A 19374-nucleotide genomic window follows, 5' to 3' on the forward strand; every position below is an offset into this window, starting at 1 on the left:
CTATAGCCCATATCGTACGCCATACTATAGGGCGCCGTTTTTCATCATTTTTGAGAATTTAAAAAAAATGACGAAATTACAAAAACGATGGGTTATAGCCCATGTTTTTGAAATTTTGAAAAAAGAAGTTAGCCTCGTTTCTCATCATTTTGGACCATGGGCTATAGCCCATATCGTACGGCATACTATAGCGCGCCGTTTTTCATCATTTTTGAGGATTTGAAAAAAATGACAAAATGACAAAAACGATGGGTTATAGCCCATGTTTTTTGAAATTTTGAAAAAAAAAGTTAGCCTCGTTTCTCATCATTTTGGACCATGGGCTATAGCCCATATCGTACGGCATACTATAGCGCGCCGTTTTTCATCATTTTTGACGATTTGAAAAAAATGACGAAATGACAAAAACGATGGGTTATAGCCCATGTTTTTGAAATTTTGAAAAAAAAAGTTAGCCTCGTTTCCCCACATTTTGGACCATGGGCTATAGCCCATATCGTACGGCATACTATAGAGCGCCGTTTTTCATCATTTTTGAGGATTTGAAAAAAATGACAAAAACGATGGGTTATAGCCCATGTTTTTTGAAATTTTGAAAAAAAAAGTTAGCCTCGTTTCCCCACATTTTGGACCATGGGCTATAGCCCATATCGTACGGCATACTATAGAGCGCCGTTTTTCATCATTTTTGAGGATTTGAAAAAAATATCGTACGGCATACTATATCGTACGGCATACTATAGCGCGCCGTTTTTCATCATTTTTGACGATTTGAAAAAAATGACGAAATGACAAAAACGATGGGTTATAGCCCATGTTTTTGAAATTTTGAAAAAAAAAGTTAGCCTCGTTTCCCCACATTTTGGACCATGGGCTATAGCCCATATCGTACGGCATACTATAGAGCGCCGTTTTTCATCATTTTTGAGGATTTGAAAAAAATGACAAAAACGATGGGTTATAGCCCATGTTTTTTGAAATTTTGAAAAAAAAAGTTAGCCTCGTTTCTCATCATTTTGGACCATGGGCTATAGCCCATATCGTACGGCATACTATAGCGCGCCGTTTTTATCATTTTTGACGATTTGAAAAAAATGACGAAATGACAAAAACGATGGGTTATAGCCCATGTTTTTTGAAATTTTGAAAAAAAAGTTAGCCTCGTTTCTCATCATTTTGGACCATGGGCTATAGCCCATATCGTACGGCATACTATAGGGCGCCGTTTTTCATCATTTTTGAGAATTTAAAAAAAATGACGAAATTACAAAAACGATGGGTTATAGCCCATGTTTTTGAAATTTTGTAAAAAAAAAGTTAGCCTCGTTTCTCATCATTTTGGACCATGGGCTATAGCCCATATCGTACGGCATACTATAGCGCGCCGTTTTTCATCATTTTTGAGGATTTGAAAAAATGACAAAATGACAAAAACGATGGGTTATAGCCCATGTTTTTTGAAATTTTGAAAAAAAAAAAGTTAGCCTCGTTTCTCATCATTTTGGACCATGGGCTATAGCCCATATCGTACGGCATACTATAGCGCGCCGTTTTTCATCATTTTTGACGATTTGAAAAAAATGACGAAATGACAAAAACGATGGGTTATAGCCCATGTTTTTTGAAATTTTGAAAAGAAAGTTAGCCTCGTTTCTCATCATTTTGGACCATGGGCTATAGCCCATATCGTACGGCATACTATAGGGCGCCGTTTTTCATCATTTTTGAGAATTTAAAAAAAATGACGAAATTACAAAAACGATGGGTTATAGCCCATGTTTTTGAAATTTTGAAAAAAAAAGTTAGCCTCGTTTCTCATCATTTTTGACCATGGGCTATAGCCCATATCGTACGGCATACTATAGCGCGCCGTTTTTCATCATTTTTGAGGATTTGAAAAAATGACAAAATGACAAAAACGATGGGTTATAGCCCATGTTTTTTGAAATTTTGAAAAAAAAGTTAGCCTCGTTTCTCATCATTTTGGACCATGGGCTATAGCCCATATCGTACGGCATACTATAGCGCACTGTTTTTCATCATTTTTGAGGATTTGAAAAAAATGACGAAATGACAAAAACGATGGGTTATAGCCCATGTTTTTTGAAATTTTGAAAAAAAAGTTAGCCTCGTTTCTCATCATTTTGGACCATGGGCTATAGCCCATATCGTACGGCATACTATAGCGCGCCGTTTTTCATCATTTTTGAGGATTTGAAAAAAATCGACGAAATTACAAAAACGATGGGTTATAGCCCATGTTTTTGAAATTTTGAAAAAAAAAGTTAGCCTCGTTTCTCATCATTTTGGACCATGGGCTATAGCCCATATCGTACGGCATACTATAGCGCGCCGTTTTTCATCATTTTTGAGGATTTGAAAAAAATGACGAAATGACAAAAACGATGGGTTATAGCCCATGTTTTTTGAAATTTTGAAAAAAAAAAGTTAGCCTCGTTTCTCATCATTTTGGACCATGGGCTATAGCCCATATCGTACGGCATACTATAGCGCGCCGTTTTTCATCATTTTTGAGGATTTGAAAAAAATGACAAAATGACAAAAACGATGGGTTACAGCCCATGTTTTTTGAAATTTTGAAAAAAAAAGTTAGCCTCGTTTCTCATCATTTTGGACCATGGGCTATAGCCCATATCGTACGGCATACTATAGCGCGCCGTTTTTCATCATTTTTGACGATTTGAAAAAAATGACGAAATGACAAAAACGATGGGTTATAGCCCATGTTTTTTGAAATTTTGAAAAAAAAGTTAGCCTCGTTTCTCATCATTTTGGACCATGGGCTATAGCCCATATCGTATGGCATACTATAGCGCGCCGTTTTTCATCATTTTTGAGGATTTGAAAAAAATGACGAAATGACAAAAACGATGGGTTATAGCCCATGTTTTTTGAAATTTTGAAAAAAAAAGTTAGCCTCGTTTCTCATAATTTTGGACCATGGGCTATAGCCCATATCGTACGGCATACTATAGCGCGCCGTTTTTCATCATTTTTGAGGATTTAAAAAAAATGACGAAATGACAAAAACGATGGGTTATAGCCCATGTTTTTTGAAATTTTGAAAAAAAAAGTTAGCCTCGTTTCTCATCATTTTGGACCATGGGCTATAGCCCATATCGTACGGCATACTATAGCGCGCTGTTTTTCATCATTTTTGAGGATTTGAAAAAAATGACGAAATGACAAAAACGATGGGTTATAGCCCATGTTTTTGAAATGTTGAAAAAAAAAGTTAGCCTCGTTTCTCATCATTTTGGACCATGGGCTATAGCCCATATCGTACGGCATACTATAGCGTGCCGTTTTTCATCATTTTTGAGGATTTGAAAAAATGACAAAATGACAAAAACGATGGGTTATAGCCCATGTTTTTTGAAATTTTGAAAAAAAAAGTTAGCCTCGTTTCTCATCATTTTGGACCATGGGCTATAGCCCATATCGTACGGCATACTATAGCGTGCCGTTTTTCATCATTTTTGAGGATTTGAAAAAATGACAAAATGACAAAAACGATGGGTTATAGCCCATGTTTTTTGAAATTTTGGAAAAAAAAGTTAGCCTCGTTTCCCCACATTTTGGACCATGGGCTATAGCCCATATCGTACGGCATACTATAGAGCGCCGTTTTTCATCATTTTTGAGGATTTGAAAAAAATGACAAAATGACAAAAACGATGGGTTATAGCCCATGTTTTTTGAAATTTTGAAAAAAAAAGTTAGCCTCGTTTCTCATCATTTTGGACCATGGGCTATAGCCCATATCGTACGGCATACTATAGCGCGCCGTTTTTCATCATTTTTGACGATTTGAAAAAAATGACGAAATGACAAAAACGATGGGTTATAGCCCATGTTTTTGAAATGTTGAAAAAAAAAGTTAGCCTCGTTTCTCATCATTTTGGACCATGGGCTATAGCCCATATCGTACGGCATACTATAGCGCGCAGTTTTTCATCATTTTTGAGGATTTAAAAAAAATGACGAAATGACAAAAACGATGGGTTATAGCCCATGTTTTTTGAAATTTTGAAAAAAAAAGTTAGCCTCGTTTCTCATCATTTTGGACCATGGGCTATAGCCCATATCGTACGGCATACTATAGCGCGCCGTTTTTCATAATTTTTGACGATTTGAAAAAAATGACGAAATGACAAAAACGATGGGTTATAGCCCATGTTTTTTGAAAAAAAAGTTAGCCTCGTTTCTCATCATTTTGGACCATGGGCTATAGCCCATATCGTATGGCATACTATAGCGCGCCGTTTTTCATCATTTTTGAGGATTTGAAAAAAATGACGAAATGACAAAAACGATGGGTTATAGCCCATGTTTTTTGAAATTTTGAAAAAAAAAGTTAGCCTCGTTTCTCATAATTTTGGACCATGGGCTATAGCCCATATCGTACGGCATACTATAGCGCGCCGTTTTTCATCATTTTTGAGGATTTAAAAAAAATGACGAAATGACAAAAACGATGGGTTATAGCCCATGTTTTTTGAAATTTTGAAAAAAAAAGTTAGCCTCGTTTCTCATCATTTTGGACCATGGGCTATAGCCCATATCGTACGGCATACTATAGCGCGCTGTTTTTCATCATTTTTGAGGATTTGAAAAAAATGACGAAATGACAAAAACGATGGGTTATAGCCCATGTTTTTGAAATGTTGAAAAAAAAAGTTAGCCTCGTTTCTCATCATTTTGGACCATGGGCTATAGCCCATATCGTACGGCATACTATAGCGTGCCGTTTTTCATCATTTTTGAGGATTTGAAAAAATGACAAAATGACAAAAACGATGGGTTATAGCCCATGTTTTTTGAAATTTTGAAAAAAAAAGTTAGCCTCGTTTCTCATCATTTTGGACCATGGGCTATAGCCCATATCGTACGGCATACTATAGCGCTCCGTTTTTCATCATTTTTGACGATTTGAAAAAAATGACGAAATGACAAAAACGATGGGTTATAGCCCATGTTTTTGAAATTTTGGAAAAAAAAGTTAGCCTCGTTTCCCCACATTTTGGACCATGGGCTATAGCCCATATCGTACGGCATACTATAGAGCGCCGTTTTTCATCATTTTTGAGGATTTGAAAAAAATGACAAAATGACAAAAACGATGGGTTATAGCCCATGTTTTTTGAAATTTTGAAAAAAAAGGTTAGCCTCGTTTCTCATCATTTTGGACCATGGGCTATAGCCCATATCGTACGGCATACTATAGCGCGCCGTTTTTCATCATTTTTGACGATTTGAAAAAAATGACGAAATGACAAAAACGATGGGTTATAGCCCATGTTTTTTGAAATTTTGAAAAAAAAGTTAGCCTCGTTTCTCATCATTTTGGACCATGGGCTATAGCCCATATCGTACGGCATACTATAGGGCGCCGTTTTTCATCATTTTTGAGAATTTAAAAAAAATGATAAAATTACAAAAACGATGGGTTATAGCCCATGTTTTTGAAATTTTGAAAAAAAAAGTTAGCCTCGTTTCTCATCATTTTGGACCATGGGCTATAGCCCATATCGTACGGCATACTATAGCGCGCCGTTTTTCATCATTTTTGAGGATTTGAAAAAATGACAAAATGACAAAAACGATGGGTTATAGCCCATGTTTTTTTTAATTTTGAAAAAAAAAGTTAGCCTCGTTTCTCATCATTTTGGACCATGGGCTATAGCCCATATCGTACGGCATACTATAGCGCGCTGTTTTTCATCATTTTTGAGGATTTGAAAAAAATGACGAAATGACAAAAACGATGGGTTATAGCCCATGTTTTTTGAAATTTTGAAAAAAAAAGTTAGCCTCGTTTCTCATAATTTTGGACCATGGGCTATAGCCCATATCGTACGGCATACTATAGCGCGCCGTTTTTCATCATTTTTGACGATTTGAAAAAAATGACGAAATGACAAAAACGATGGGTTATAGCCCATGTTTTTTGAAATTTTGAAAAATAAGTTAGCCTCGTTTCTCATCATTTTGGACCATGGGCTATAGCCCATATCGTACGGCATACTATAGCGCGCCGTTTTTCATCATTTTTGAGGATTTGAAAAAAATGACGAAATGACAAAAACGATGGGTTATAGCCCATGTTTTTGAAATTTTGAAAAAAAAAGTTAGCCTCGTTTCTCATCATTTTGGACCATGGGCTATAGCCCATATCGTACGGCATACTATAGCGCGCCGTTTTTCATCATTTTTGAGGATTTGAAAAAAATGACGAAATGACAAAAACGATGCGTTATAGCCCATGTTTTTGAAATTTTGAAAAAGAAAGTTAGCCTCGTTTCCCCACATTTTGGACCATGGGCTATAGCCCATATCGTACGGCATACTATAGAGCGCCGTTTTTCATCATTTTTGAGGATTTGAAAAAAATGACAAAATGACAAAAACGATGGGTTATAGCCCATGTTTTTTGAAATTTTGAAAAAAAAAGTTAGCCTCGTTTCTCATCATTTTGGACCATGGGCTATAGCCCATATCGTACGGCATACTATAGCGCGCCGTTTTTCATCATTTTTGACGATTTGAAAAAAATGACGAAATGACAAAAACGATGGGTTATAGCCCATGTTTTTTGAAATTTTGAAAAAAAAGTTAGCCTCGTTTCTCATCATTTTGGACCATGGGCTATAGCCCATATCGTACGGCATACTATAGGGCGCCGTTTTTCATCATTTTTGAGAATTTTAAAAAAAATGACGAAATGACAAAAACGATGGGTTATAGCCCATGTTTTTTGAAATTTTGAAAAAAAAAAGTTAGCCTCGTTTCTCATCATTTTGGACCATGGGCTATAGCCCATATCGTACGGCATACTATAGCGCGCTGTTTTTCATCATTTTTGAGGATTTGAAAAAAATGACGAAATGACAAAAACGATGGGTTATAGCCCATGTTTTTTGAAATTTTGAAAAAAAAAGTTAGCCTCGTTTCTCATAATTTTGGACCATGGGCTATAGCCCATATCGTACGGCATACTATAGCGCGCCGTTTTTCATCATTTTTGACGATTTGAAAAAAATGACGAAATGACAAAAACGATGGGTTATAGCCCATGTTTTTTGAAATTTTGAAAAATAAGTTAGCCTCGTTTCTCATCATTTTGGACCATGGGCTATAGCCCATATCGTACGGCATACTATAGCTCGCCGTTTTTCATCATTTTTGAGGATTTGAAAAAAATGACGAAATTACAAAAACGATGGGTTATAGCCCATGTTTTTTGAAATTTTGAAAAAAAAAGTTAGCCTCGTTTCTCATCATTTTGGACCATGGGCTATAGCCCATATCGTACGGCATACTATAGCGCGCCGTTTTTCATCATTTTTGAGGATTTAAAAAAAATGACGAAATGACAAAAACGATGGGTTATAGCCCATGTTTTTTGAAATTTTGAAAAAAAAGTTAGCCTCGTTTCTCATCATTTTGGACCATGGGCTATAGCCCATATCGTACGGCATACTATAGGGCGCCGTTTTTCATCATTTTTGAGGATTTAAAAAAAATGACGAAATGACAAAAACGATGAGTTATAGCCCATGTTTTTTGAAATTTTGAAAAAAAAGTTAGCCTCGTTTCTCATCATTTTGGACCATGGGCTATAGCCCATATCGTACGGCATACTATAGCGCGCCGTTTTTCATCATTTCGGAGAATAAATACAGTATGAATGACGGCGGGATTTATTTGACAACTCTGTCCTGCTTTCTTCACGAGAAGAGAAGAGCGCTCACAGCTGCTAATATGGTAGCAGCCCTGTGGCTGACCTGTTGAGATGTGAACCTGGGTCTGGGAAGCTCAGAGCTGCAGCCATTGGCTCATGATACGAGCACACGACCAATGGGACAGATCATTCAGTGTTGCTAAGATACCACCCCCCCACCACACACGCACACACACCCTTGGACGATGGGGTCTATTCTCAAACTCAGAGCCACAGTGCTCTGCTCAAAATTAATTTGCATGTGACGAGCGGCACTGACATTATTCCAATGGGTCTGACACTTCGCGAACGACTGGAAACGTTCCCGCGATCGACTGGTAGCTCGCGAACCCCTGGTTGGTTACCCCTGAATTAGAGGATAAAGCTCACATGTTACCAAATTGTTGAATACACAAAAGCTAAGGCACTGGTACTGGTACTTCTGGTTTACCGGAACGGGGTTCAACTCCCTGCAGTGCCCTGCTCAATGTGTGTATTTACCGGAAAAATTGCGGTGTTGCGGAGGATGAGAAACATTAGCAAATTGAGGAAATTAGAAATTGCGGAAATTGCAAATTGCAAATTGCGGAAATTGCAAATTGCGGAAATTGCAAATTGCGGAAATTGCGGAAATTGGAAATTGCGGAAATTGCGGAAATTGAGGAAATTGAGGAAATTAGAAATTGCGGAAATTGCGGAAATTGCGGAAATTGCGGAAATTGAAAATTGCGGAAATTGGAAATTGCGGAAATTGAGGAAATTAGAAATTGCGGAAATTGCGGAAATTAGAAATTGCGGAAATTGAAAATTGCGGAAATTGAAAATTGCGGAAATTGCGGAAATTGAAAATTGCAGAAATTGGAAATTGCGGAAATTGCAGAATTTTTAAAAATCCTCAAAAATGATGTGGAACGGCGTGTTATAGCATGCCGTGTCGTGTTTTAAATCCTCAACAATGATGAAGACTATGTCCTGTTTACAAACCCCCGGTTTATCACCTGCGCCACACTGGCGGTTTAGGTTTATGTACCGTAATGACAATTCTAAAAAGTTAGTGTAATTCAGGAGAAAAAAACACAGACACAGAGACATATGGCCTAGCTGGCGGAGACAAACAGCCATAAGTGCATTGAGAACTTATTGCATTGATTTCTTTATTTTTCCATCAAAAGAAATGCACAGTTCAGCAAAGCTACTACATACAAATGGCCATACAATAGCAATTCCGTTTTTGTTTCAAGGTGTTTCAGTGAATTCTGACGTGTGAAATCATGTTTTGACAAGTGTGTCATTTATGCTCTTTTGTATCATGACGTTTTGCAATTATGCCAAATGTATTCGCCGACGGGGAACATAGAGCACACTTGCAAGTTCACAACACGTTGCATCTGCCATGCGTTGTGAGCTTGTAGGTCTGCTTTTTTCAGCACACGATGCCCGGTTTATCCCAATCGGGATTCAGGATGCTGCCGTCAGTAATAAATAAAAACAAAAATAAATACATAAATGTAATAAATAAATAAATAAACAAAACAATGTTGTTCAAATGAAAAACATCAGCCACAAACCACATCTGAGCAGCCACTTCTTGCTGTTCCAGGAAAGCTTCTGTACTTACATACCATGAAAAAACTAAACAAACAAACAAAAAAACATTTTGCATAGCTTTGTTGTAATGTAGATACAGTACTGTAAGGCACTTCAATCATTTTAGGCATTTTTTTTATCTGATATAATAAACCTTTTTTTCTCAACTTTGTGTCAATACTTCATTTCAATATGCAAGTTTACAACATGAAAAAAATCTCTCTATTTTTATTGTTTTTCCCGCAAAATCATTTTACTCTATACAAATCTATTCCACTGTTCTTTTGGCATTAAGTCTCGAGTTGAACATTCTTGAAATAACCGACGTTTAGGTACTTGTGCATAATATGACTCAAACATTGTCCCACAACCCCACACAACCCAGTGTTTCTCAAAAAGACAACAAAATTGTGCAATGGTTTAGGGTTATGTGGAGTAAAAGGCAACACGTTGTCAAAAAAGAAGAAGGAAAAAGAAAAGAAAAGAGGATAAAGTCTCAAAACTGAAAAACAAAATGCCTGGGCAAGATAGAAGTCATTTTGTCATAGTTTGGCACTGTACCAGAGCTGAGGTGGCAGATGGTTCTCTCTGTTGTGTTGTGTTGTTTTGTCTTGTCTTGTCATTCCCTTGGCCTTTGTTTCCACAGCATAGAGGAGGCTTCCGCTGTGGGATATACGTGTGTTGTTGTAGTCCAACAAGCTGAACGGTGGTGGGGGACTCCAAATCCCTGCTGCCACCTTCCAGAGTGGATGAAAGGGGGGAGTGTCCGCTCTATCCGAGCTGGTCCTCATACTGCTTGCGGAAGCAGTCCCCTGCTGGGAAGAAGTCCCAGATCCGTTCCTGGTACATCTTCCACACGTAGGACTCCTACAGGCACCAGGGAGGGATGTGCAGAACATGTTAGAGACCAGGGAGGGATGTGGAGAACATGTTAGAGACCAGGGAGGGATGTGGAGAACATGTTAGAGACCAGGGAGGGATGTGGAGAACATGTTAGAGACCAGGGAGGGATGTGCAGAACATGTTAGAGACCAGGGAGGGATGTGCAGAACATGTTAGAGACCAGGGAGGGATGTGGAGAACATGTTAGAGACCAGGGAGGGATGTGCAGAACATGTTAGAGACCAGGGAGGGATGTGGAGAACATGTTAGAGACCAGGGAGGGATGTGGAGAACATGTTAGAGACCAGGGAGGGATGTGGAGAACATGTTAGAGACCAGGGAGGGATGTGCAGAACATGTTAGAGACCAGGGAGGGATGTGGAGAACATGTTAGAGACCAGGGAGGGATGTGCAGAACATGTTAGAGACCAGGGAGGGTTAGAGACCAGGGAGGGATGTGGAGAACATGTTAGAGACCAGGGAGGGATGTGGAGAACATGTTAGAGACCAGGGAGGGATGTGCAGAACATGTTAGAGACCAGGGAGGGATGTGCAGAACATGTTAGAGACCAGGGAGGGTTAGAGACCAGGGAGGGATGTGGAGAACATGTTAGAGACCAGGGAGGGATGTGCAGAACATGTTAGAGACCAGGGAGGGATGTGCAGAACATGTTAGCGACCAGGGAGGGATGTGGAGAACATGTTAGAGACCAGGGAGGGATGTGGAGAACATGTTAGAGGGGCAGGGTCTGACATTTTTATTGCTTGACATATTTTGTTCTGAAAATAGCCACAAGCTTGTAGATCGGCTATTTTTGGTATGCGACACAGCGCTCAACTAAGTATAATTTACTGGAGATGCGTCGTACGGCATGGATTTCTACACAGTTCATTATTATTAGCCAATTATTTCAAAATAAAATGCTGCATTCAAGTCCAGGAGAGTTCTAAAAAGACAATCGTCTTGAATGCTGCATGGTCTGAGAGGGCACTTTTTTTATAGACGGGTAAACAAGCATGCACGCACACATGCAGAGTTGCAGACACACGTGCGCAGCTGCGCGCACACACACACACACACACACACACACACACAGTGTCATACGTCATGCAGTGACCGCCAGGACGGCGGTTGTTTGAATGTGTATCAACATACCTGGCCAGTGTGCTCCGTCTCGTCCTTGTTGATGAGATACATCAAGAAAAACCTGTTGAGGAAGACAATGAGACAGAGGGAACACACTGCATGATGAGAAAGCATGGGCGTCTCTTCTGGGTTTTTAAACACCCGTTAAAACAAGCAAGTTGTAATATTACTTTTACTTTTTTCATTCATATAAAATTGTATTAAGAAAATGTACTCATAAAGCCATAACGTGTAACTAATAGCTTTTATTTATTATTAAGGGGACTGTAGTGTAGCAGTCCCCTTAGGAATTGGACATACCAAACCATTTATTATACACCCAAAGAAACAAAACGATTATGCCAAACTGAACCAGTTTAAACCAGGGGAATCATTTTGGAGGTGCACAGCGCCAGTGGTTCCGGTCCGTGGTTTTGGCCACCTGATGCGACGTAAAGTTATTTCCACTCAGAGTGGATCAGAAACACGATAATGTTATTGATCCCAGGCAAATGTTCCAGCGTTGAACGAGCAAGCTCTCTATCATCTGAACCACTTGAACCCCAGGTTCAACATTCTGGGGTAACATTAGCCAAAGAGAGTTCCAAAAAAGCAACATTTTTCATGATGTAAAACTAATTCAACGATTCTTTAAAATCTAGGAAATTTAATAAATTAGAAAACAAATGTTTAAAAAGTAGTGAAAATAGCTACGAGCTCATAACATGGTGCAAAGCGACGCATTAATGAGCTTGTAGATCTGCTATTTTCACTAGTGAAAAGAGGCAACGCTAAATAAATAAATACAAATAAATTCCATAAATTGCTACCATGAATACTGCATGAGAGCCATTGAATCTCCATGAATACTGCATGAGAGCCATTGAATCCCCATGAATACTGCATGAGAGCCATTGAATCGCCATGAATACTGCATGAGAGCCATTGAATCGCCATGAATACTGCATGAGAGCCATTGAATCGCCATGAATACTGCATGAGAGCCATTGAATCCCCATGAATACTGCATGAGAGCCATTGAATCCCCATGAATACTGCATGAGAGCCATTGAATCTCCATGAATACTGCATGAGAGCCATTGAATCCCCATGAATACTGCATGAGAGCCATTGCCATCCAATGAAGCTCATCACATTAAATAGTAATGCAGCGGAGCTAATGAGGCCAGTCCCCCATTCACTGGCCAGCTGAATTACAACACAAATGGACTGAGTCTTTCTATAGTAGAAAGAAACGGGAGGATGAGCAGGGGGTGAGAGAGAGAGAGAGAGAGAGAGAGAGAGAGATAGAGGGGAGGGGGGGGGATCGACGGATCGTAAAGCTACTTTTTTTTCTGGATCACTGGGGCCATTAGTAACTTTGGCACTGATGCTGTTGTAATGTTGAAGCCATCAATCACATCGTTAAATTACAGAGGAGACGCAATAAAGACGCTGCAAAGAATTAAATCGCCATGATGATTGATGCTACTGTAGTGCTTGTACCACCAGAGATATGATGGCACCCAACAAAGTGTTGTGAAGACTGAAGTTCAAGTAGTCTCACTTTACATCATTACGTTCTATCGCTGAGGGTCATTTTGGACCCAAGTTGAGCATTAAGTTGAGATAATTATCTCGAGATAATTATCTCGAGATAATTATCTCGAGATAATTAGCTCGTTCAAACGAGATAATATCTTGTTAAAACGAGATAATATATCGTTCAAATAAGATAATTTCTTTCTCTTTTCCAATAAAAGCAATAGCCCTTTTTGCTTGTAATACACATAGATCTAAAAATATATTGCTTTATCTAAGACCTAATAGGAAAGGTTTTGGGTCCAGGTCAACATATATTATTACAATCTTCTGTAACTCCCTCCTAACCTCCCCCAGAACTCCTTGACCATAAACAATGGAACAGTGTACCTTTATCATCTCCACAACTGACACAAGAATCTGGAATATCAGAATTTAATTTATTTCGTTTTTCTGATATACACCCTCATCAGACAATTACATTGTTATTCTTAACCATTTATTTGTTATTGTTGTTGCCGCTACAATGCAGAAGAACCAAAGAATTGTACCTCGTAATAAGATGTAACAATACAAATGTTGAACCTTAGATACTCACAGGTAGTTAGCCAAGTTGTGCTCTTGCAAGGTGTGAGTCTCGAAGCCGTGAGGCGTCGTGTCAAAGTAGTCATTGCCGATGCCACAGATGAAACATTTGGTCTGAATAAAATAAGAGTGGAATATGAACATAATAAACAATGGTGCTTTTGTCTTGTTATAGTGCCTCAGAAAGTACTGGCCATATTCTTAAATAAAAAGAAACTCACCTCCATGTCCTCTTTGACTTGTTCCTGTTGGTCCCTCAGTTCTCCGAAAGCATCGATGATCAAACCTGTGATCACATAGAAATGGAGGTGATTGGTCCAACAGTTCACATATAAATGGAGATGATTGGTCCAACAGTTCACATACGGAAATGATTGCTCCAGCAGTTCCCAACTTTAGAGTCAAGGAGAAGATAAAACACCCGCACACGGTTCCATCGTTTTTGTCATTTCGTCATTTTTTTCAAATCCTCAAAAATGATGAAAAACGGCGTGCCACAGTATGCCGTACGATATGGGCTATAGCCCATGGTCCAAAATGATGAGAAACGAGGATAACTTTTTTTTTCAAAATTTCAAAAAACATGGGCTATAACCCATCGTTTTTGTCATTTCGTAATTTTTTTCAAATCCTCAAAAATGATGAAAAACGGCGCGCTATAGTATGCCGTACGATATGGGCTATAGCCCATGGTCCAAAATGATGAGAAACGAGGATAACTTTTTTTTCCAAAATTTCAAAAAACATGGGCTATAACCCATCGTTTTTGTCATTTCGTCATTTTTTTCAAATCCTCAAAAATGATGAAAAACGGCGAGCTATAGTATGCCGTACGATATGGGCTATAGCCCATGGTCCAAAATGATGAGAAACGAGGGTAACTTTTTTTTTTTTTTTTCAAAAAACATGGGCTATAACCCATCGTTTTTGTAATTTCGTCATTTTTTTCAAATCCTCAAAAATGATGAAAAACGGCGCGCTATAGTATGCCGTACGATATGGGCTATAGCCCATGGTCCAAAATGATGAGAAACGAGGATAACTTTTTTTTTCAAAATTTCAAAAAACATGGGCTATAACCCATCGTTTTTGTCATTTCGTAATTTTTTTCAAATCCTCAAAAAGGATGAAAAACGGCGCGCTATAGTATGCCGTACGATATGGGCTATAGCCCATGGTCCAAAATGATGAGAAACGAGGATAACTTTTTTTTCCAAAATTTCAAAAAACATGGGCTATAACCCATCGTTTTTGTCATTTCGTCATTTTTTTCAAATCCTCAAAAATGATGAAAAACGGCGCGCTATAGTATGCCGTACGATATGGGCTATAGCCCATGGTCCAAAATGATGAGAAACGAGGGTAACTTTTTTTTTTTTTTTTCAAAAAACATGGGCTATAACCCATCGTTTTTGTAATTTCGTCATTTTTTTCAAATCCTCAAAAATGATGAAAAACGGCGCGCTATAGTATGCCGTACGATATGGGCTATAGCCCATGGTCCAAAATGATGAGAAACGAGGATAACTTTTTTTTTCAAAATTTCAAAAAACATGGGCTATAACCCATCGTTTTTGTCATTTCGTAATTTTTTTCAAATCCTCAAAAAGGATGAAAAACGGCGCGCTATAGTATGCCGTACGATATGGGCTATAGCCCATGGTCCAAAATGATGAGAAACGAGGATAACTTTTTTTTCCAAAATTTCAAAAAACATGGGCTATAACCCATCGTTTTTGTCATTTCGTCATTTTTTTCAAATCCTCAAAAATGATGAAAAACGGCGCGCTATAGTATGCCGTACGATATGGGCTATAGCCCATGGTCCAAAATGATGAGAAACGAGGATAACTTTTTTTTTCAAAATTTCAAAAAACATGGGCTATAACCCATCGTTTTTGTCATTTCGTAATTTTTTTCAAATCCTCAAAAAGGATGAAAAACGGCGCGCTATAGTATGCCGTACGATATGGGCTATAGCCCATGGTCCAAAATGATGAGAAACGAGGATAACTTTTTTTTCCAAAATTTCAAAAAACATGGGCTATAACCCATCGTTTTTGTCATTTCGTCATTTTTTTCAAATCCTCAAAAATGATGAAAAACGGCGCGCTATAGTATGCCGTACGATATGGGCTATAGCCCATGGTCCAAAATGATGAGAAACGAGGGTAACTTTTTTTTTTTTTTTTTCAAAAAACATGGGCTATAACCCATCGTTTTTGTAATTTCGTCATTTTTTTCAAATCCTCAAAAATGATGAAAAACGGCGCGCTATAGTATGCCGTACGATATGGGCTATAGCCCATGGTCCAAAATGATGAGAAACGAGGATAACTTTTTTTTTCAAAATTTCAAAAAACATGGGCTATAACCCATCGTTTTTGTCATTTCGTCATTTTTTTCAAATCCTCAAAAAGGATGAAAAACGGCGCGCTATAGTATGCCGTACGATATGGGCTATAGCCCATGGTCCAAAATGATGAGAAACGAGGATAACTTTTTTTTCCAAAATTTCAAAAAACATGGGCTATAACCCATCGTTTTTGTCATTTCGTCATTTTTTTCAAATCCTCAAAAATGATGAAAAACGGCGCGCTATAGTATGCCGTACGATATGGGCTATAGCCCATGGTCCAAAATGATGAGAAACGAGGGTAACTTTTTTTTTCAAAATTTCAAAAAACATGGGCTATAACCCATCGTTTTTGTCATTTCGTCATTTTTTTCAAATCCTCAAAAAGGATGAAAAACGGCGCGCTATAGTATGCCGTACGATATGGGCTATAGCCCATGGTCCAAAATGATGAGAAACGAGGATAACTTTTTTTTTCAAAATTTCAAAAAACATGGGCTATAACCCATCGTTTTTGTCATTTCGTCATTTTTTTCAAATCCTCAAAAAGGATGAAAAACGGCGCGCTATAGTATGCCGTACGATATGGGCTATAGCCCATGGTCCAAAATGATGAGAAACGAGGATAACTTTTTTTTCCAAAATTTCAAAAAACATGGGCTATAACCCATCGTTTTTGTCATTTCGTCATTTTTTTCAAATCCTCAAAAATGATGAAAAACGGCGCGCTATAGTATGCCGTACGATATGGGCTATAGCCCATGGTCCAAAATGATGAGAAACGAGGATAACTTTTTTTTTCAAAATTTCAAAAAACATGGGCTATAACCCATCGTTTTTGTCATTTCGTCATTTTTTTCAAATCCTCAAAAATGATGAAAAACGGCGCGCTATAGTATGCCGTACGATATGGGCTATAGCCCATGGCCATGGTCCAAAATGATGAGAAACGAGGATAACTTTTTTTTCCAAAATTTCAAAAAACATGGGCTATAACCCATCGTTTTTGTCATTTCGTCATTTTTTTAAAATCCTCAAAAATGATGAAAAACGGCGCGCTATAGTATGCCGTACGATATGGGCTATAGCCCATGGTCCAAAATGATGAGAAACGATGATAACTTTTTTTTTCAAAATTTCAAAAAACATGGGCTATAACCCATCGTTTTTGTCATTTCGTCATTTTTTTCAAATCCTCAAAAATGATGAAAAACGGCGCGCTATAGTATGCCGTACGATATGGGCTATAGCCCATGGTCCAAAATGATGAGAAACGAGGATAACATTTTTTTCCAAAATTTCAAAAAACATGGGCTATAACCCATCGTTTTTGTCATTTCGTCATTTTTTTCAAATCCTCAAAAATGATGAAAAACGGCGCGCTATAGTATGCCGTACGATATGGGCTATAGCCCATGGTCCAAAATGATGAGAAACGAGGATAACTTTTTTTTTCAAAATTTCAAAAAACATGGGCTATAACCCATCGTTTTTGTCATTTCGTCATTTTTTTCAAATCCTCAAAAATGATGAAAAACGGCGCGCTATAGTATGCCGTACGATATGGGCTATAGCCCATGGCCATGGTCCAAAATGATGAGAAACGAGGATAACTTTTTTTTCCAAAATTTCAAAAAACATGGGCTATAACCCATCGTTTTTGTCATTTCGTCATTTTTTTAAAATCCTCAAAAATGATGAAAAACGGCGCGCTATAGTATGCCGTACGATATGGGCTATAGCCCATGGTCCAAAATGATGAGAAACGATGATAACTTTTTTTTTCAAAATTTCAAAAAACATGGGCTATAACCCATCGTTTTTGTCATTTCGTCATTTTTTTCAAATCCTCAAAAATGATGAAAAACGGCGCGCTATAGTATGCCGTACGATATGGGCTATAGCCCATGGTCCAAAATGATGAGAAACGAGGATAACTTTTTTTTCCAAAATTTCAAAAAACATGGGCTATAACCCATCGTTTTTGTCATTTCGTCATTTTTTTCAAATCCTCAAAAATGATGAAAAACGGCGCGCTATAGTATGCCGTACGATATGGGCTATAGCCCATGGTCCAAAATGATGAGAAACGAGGATAACCTTTTTTTCCAAAATTTCAAAAAACATGGGCTATAACCCATCGTTTTTGTCATTTCGTCATTTTTTTCAAATCCTCAAAAATGATGAAAAACGGCGAGCTATAGTATACCGTACGATATGGGCTATAGCCCATGGTCCAAAATGATGAGAAACGAGGATAACTTTTTTTTCCAAAATTTCAAAAAACATGGGCTATAACCCATCGTTTTTGTCATTTCGTCATTTTTTTCAAATCCTCAAAAATGATGAAAAACGGCGCGCTATAGTATGCCGTACGATATGGGCTATAGCCCATGGTCCAAAATGATGAGAAACGAGGATAACTTTTTTTTTCAAAATTTCAAAAAACATGGGCTATAACCCATCGTTTTTGTCATTTCGTCATTTTTTTCAAATCCTCAAAAATGATGAAAAACGGCGCGCTATAGTATGCCGTACGATATGGGCTATAGCCCATGGTCCAAAATGATGAGAAACGAGGATAACTTTTTTTTTACAAAATTTCAAAAAACATGGGCTATAACCCATCGTTTTTGTCATTTCGTCATTTTTTCAAATCCTCAAAAATGATGAAAAACGGCGCGCTATAGTATGCCGTACGATATGGGCTATAGCCCATGGTCCAAAATGATGAGAAACGAGGATAACTTTTTTTTTCAAAATTTCAAAAAACATGGGCTATAACCCATCGTTTTTGTCATTTCGTCATTTTTTTCAAATCCTCAAAAATGATGAAAAACGGCGCGCTATAGTATGCCGTACGATATGGGCTATAGCCCATGGTCCAAAATGATGAGAAACGAGGATAACTTTTTTTTTACAAAATTTCAAAAAACATGGGCTATAACCCATCGTTTTTGTCATTTCGTCATTTTTTTCAAATCCTCAAAAATGATGAAAAACGGCGCGCTATAGTATGCCGTACGATATGGGCTATAGCCCATGGTCCAAAATGATGAGAAACGAGGATAACTTTTTTTTCCAAAATTTCAAAAAACATGGGCTATAACCCATCGTTTTTGTCATTTCGTCATTTTTTTCAAATCCTCAAAAATGATGAAAAACGGCGCGCTATAGTATGCCGTACGTTATGGGCTATAGCCCATGGTCCAAAATGATGAGAAACGAGGATAACTTTTTTTTTCAAAATTTCAAAAAACATGGGCTATAACCCATCGTTTTTGTCATTTCGTCATTTTTTTCAAATCCTCAAAAATGATGGAAAAACGGCGCGCTATAGTATGCCGTACGATATGGGCTATAGCCCATGGTCCAAAATGATGAGAAACGAGGATAACTTTTTTTTCCAAAATTTCAAAAAACATGGGCTATAACCCATCGTTTTTGTCATTTCGTCATTTTTTTCAAATCCTCAAAAATGATGAAAAACGGCGCGCTATAGTATGCCGTACGATATGGGCTATAGCCCATGGTCCAAAATGATGAGAAACG

General features: G+C 38.0%; 1 protein-coding gene across 1 annotated transcript in view; it reads right to left on the reverse strand.

Annotated features, from left to right (window-relative positions):
• Positions 1–9046: 9046 nt before the first annotated feature.
• Positions 9047–19374, reverse strand: part of LOC308329721 (ryanodine receptor 3) — a gene marked incomplete at its 5' end in the record, with an annotated part of 233978 nt that continues 223650 nt past the window's right edge. Inside the window, 4 exons of the mRNA XM_080784219.1 lie at positions 9047–10198; positions 11370–11421; positions 13480–13580; positions 13688–13752. Of these exons, the coding sequence (XP_080640345.1) occupies positions 10103–10198; positions 11370–11421; positions 13480–13580; positions 13688–13752 (314 nt within the window). The 3' untranslated portion in view covers positions 9047–10102. The remainder of the gene's footprint in view (positions 10199–11369; positions 11422–13479; positions 13581–13687; positions 13753–19374) is intronic.

This window comes from Protomyctophum bolini, assembly GCF_963924005.1.
Source record: "Protomyctophum bolini genome assembly, chromosome: 15".
Classification (NCBI taxonomy): domain Eukaryota; kingdom Metazoa; phylum Chordata; class Actinopteri; order Myctophiformes; family Myctophidae; genus Protomyctophum; species Protomyctophum bolini.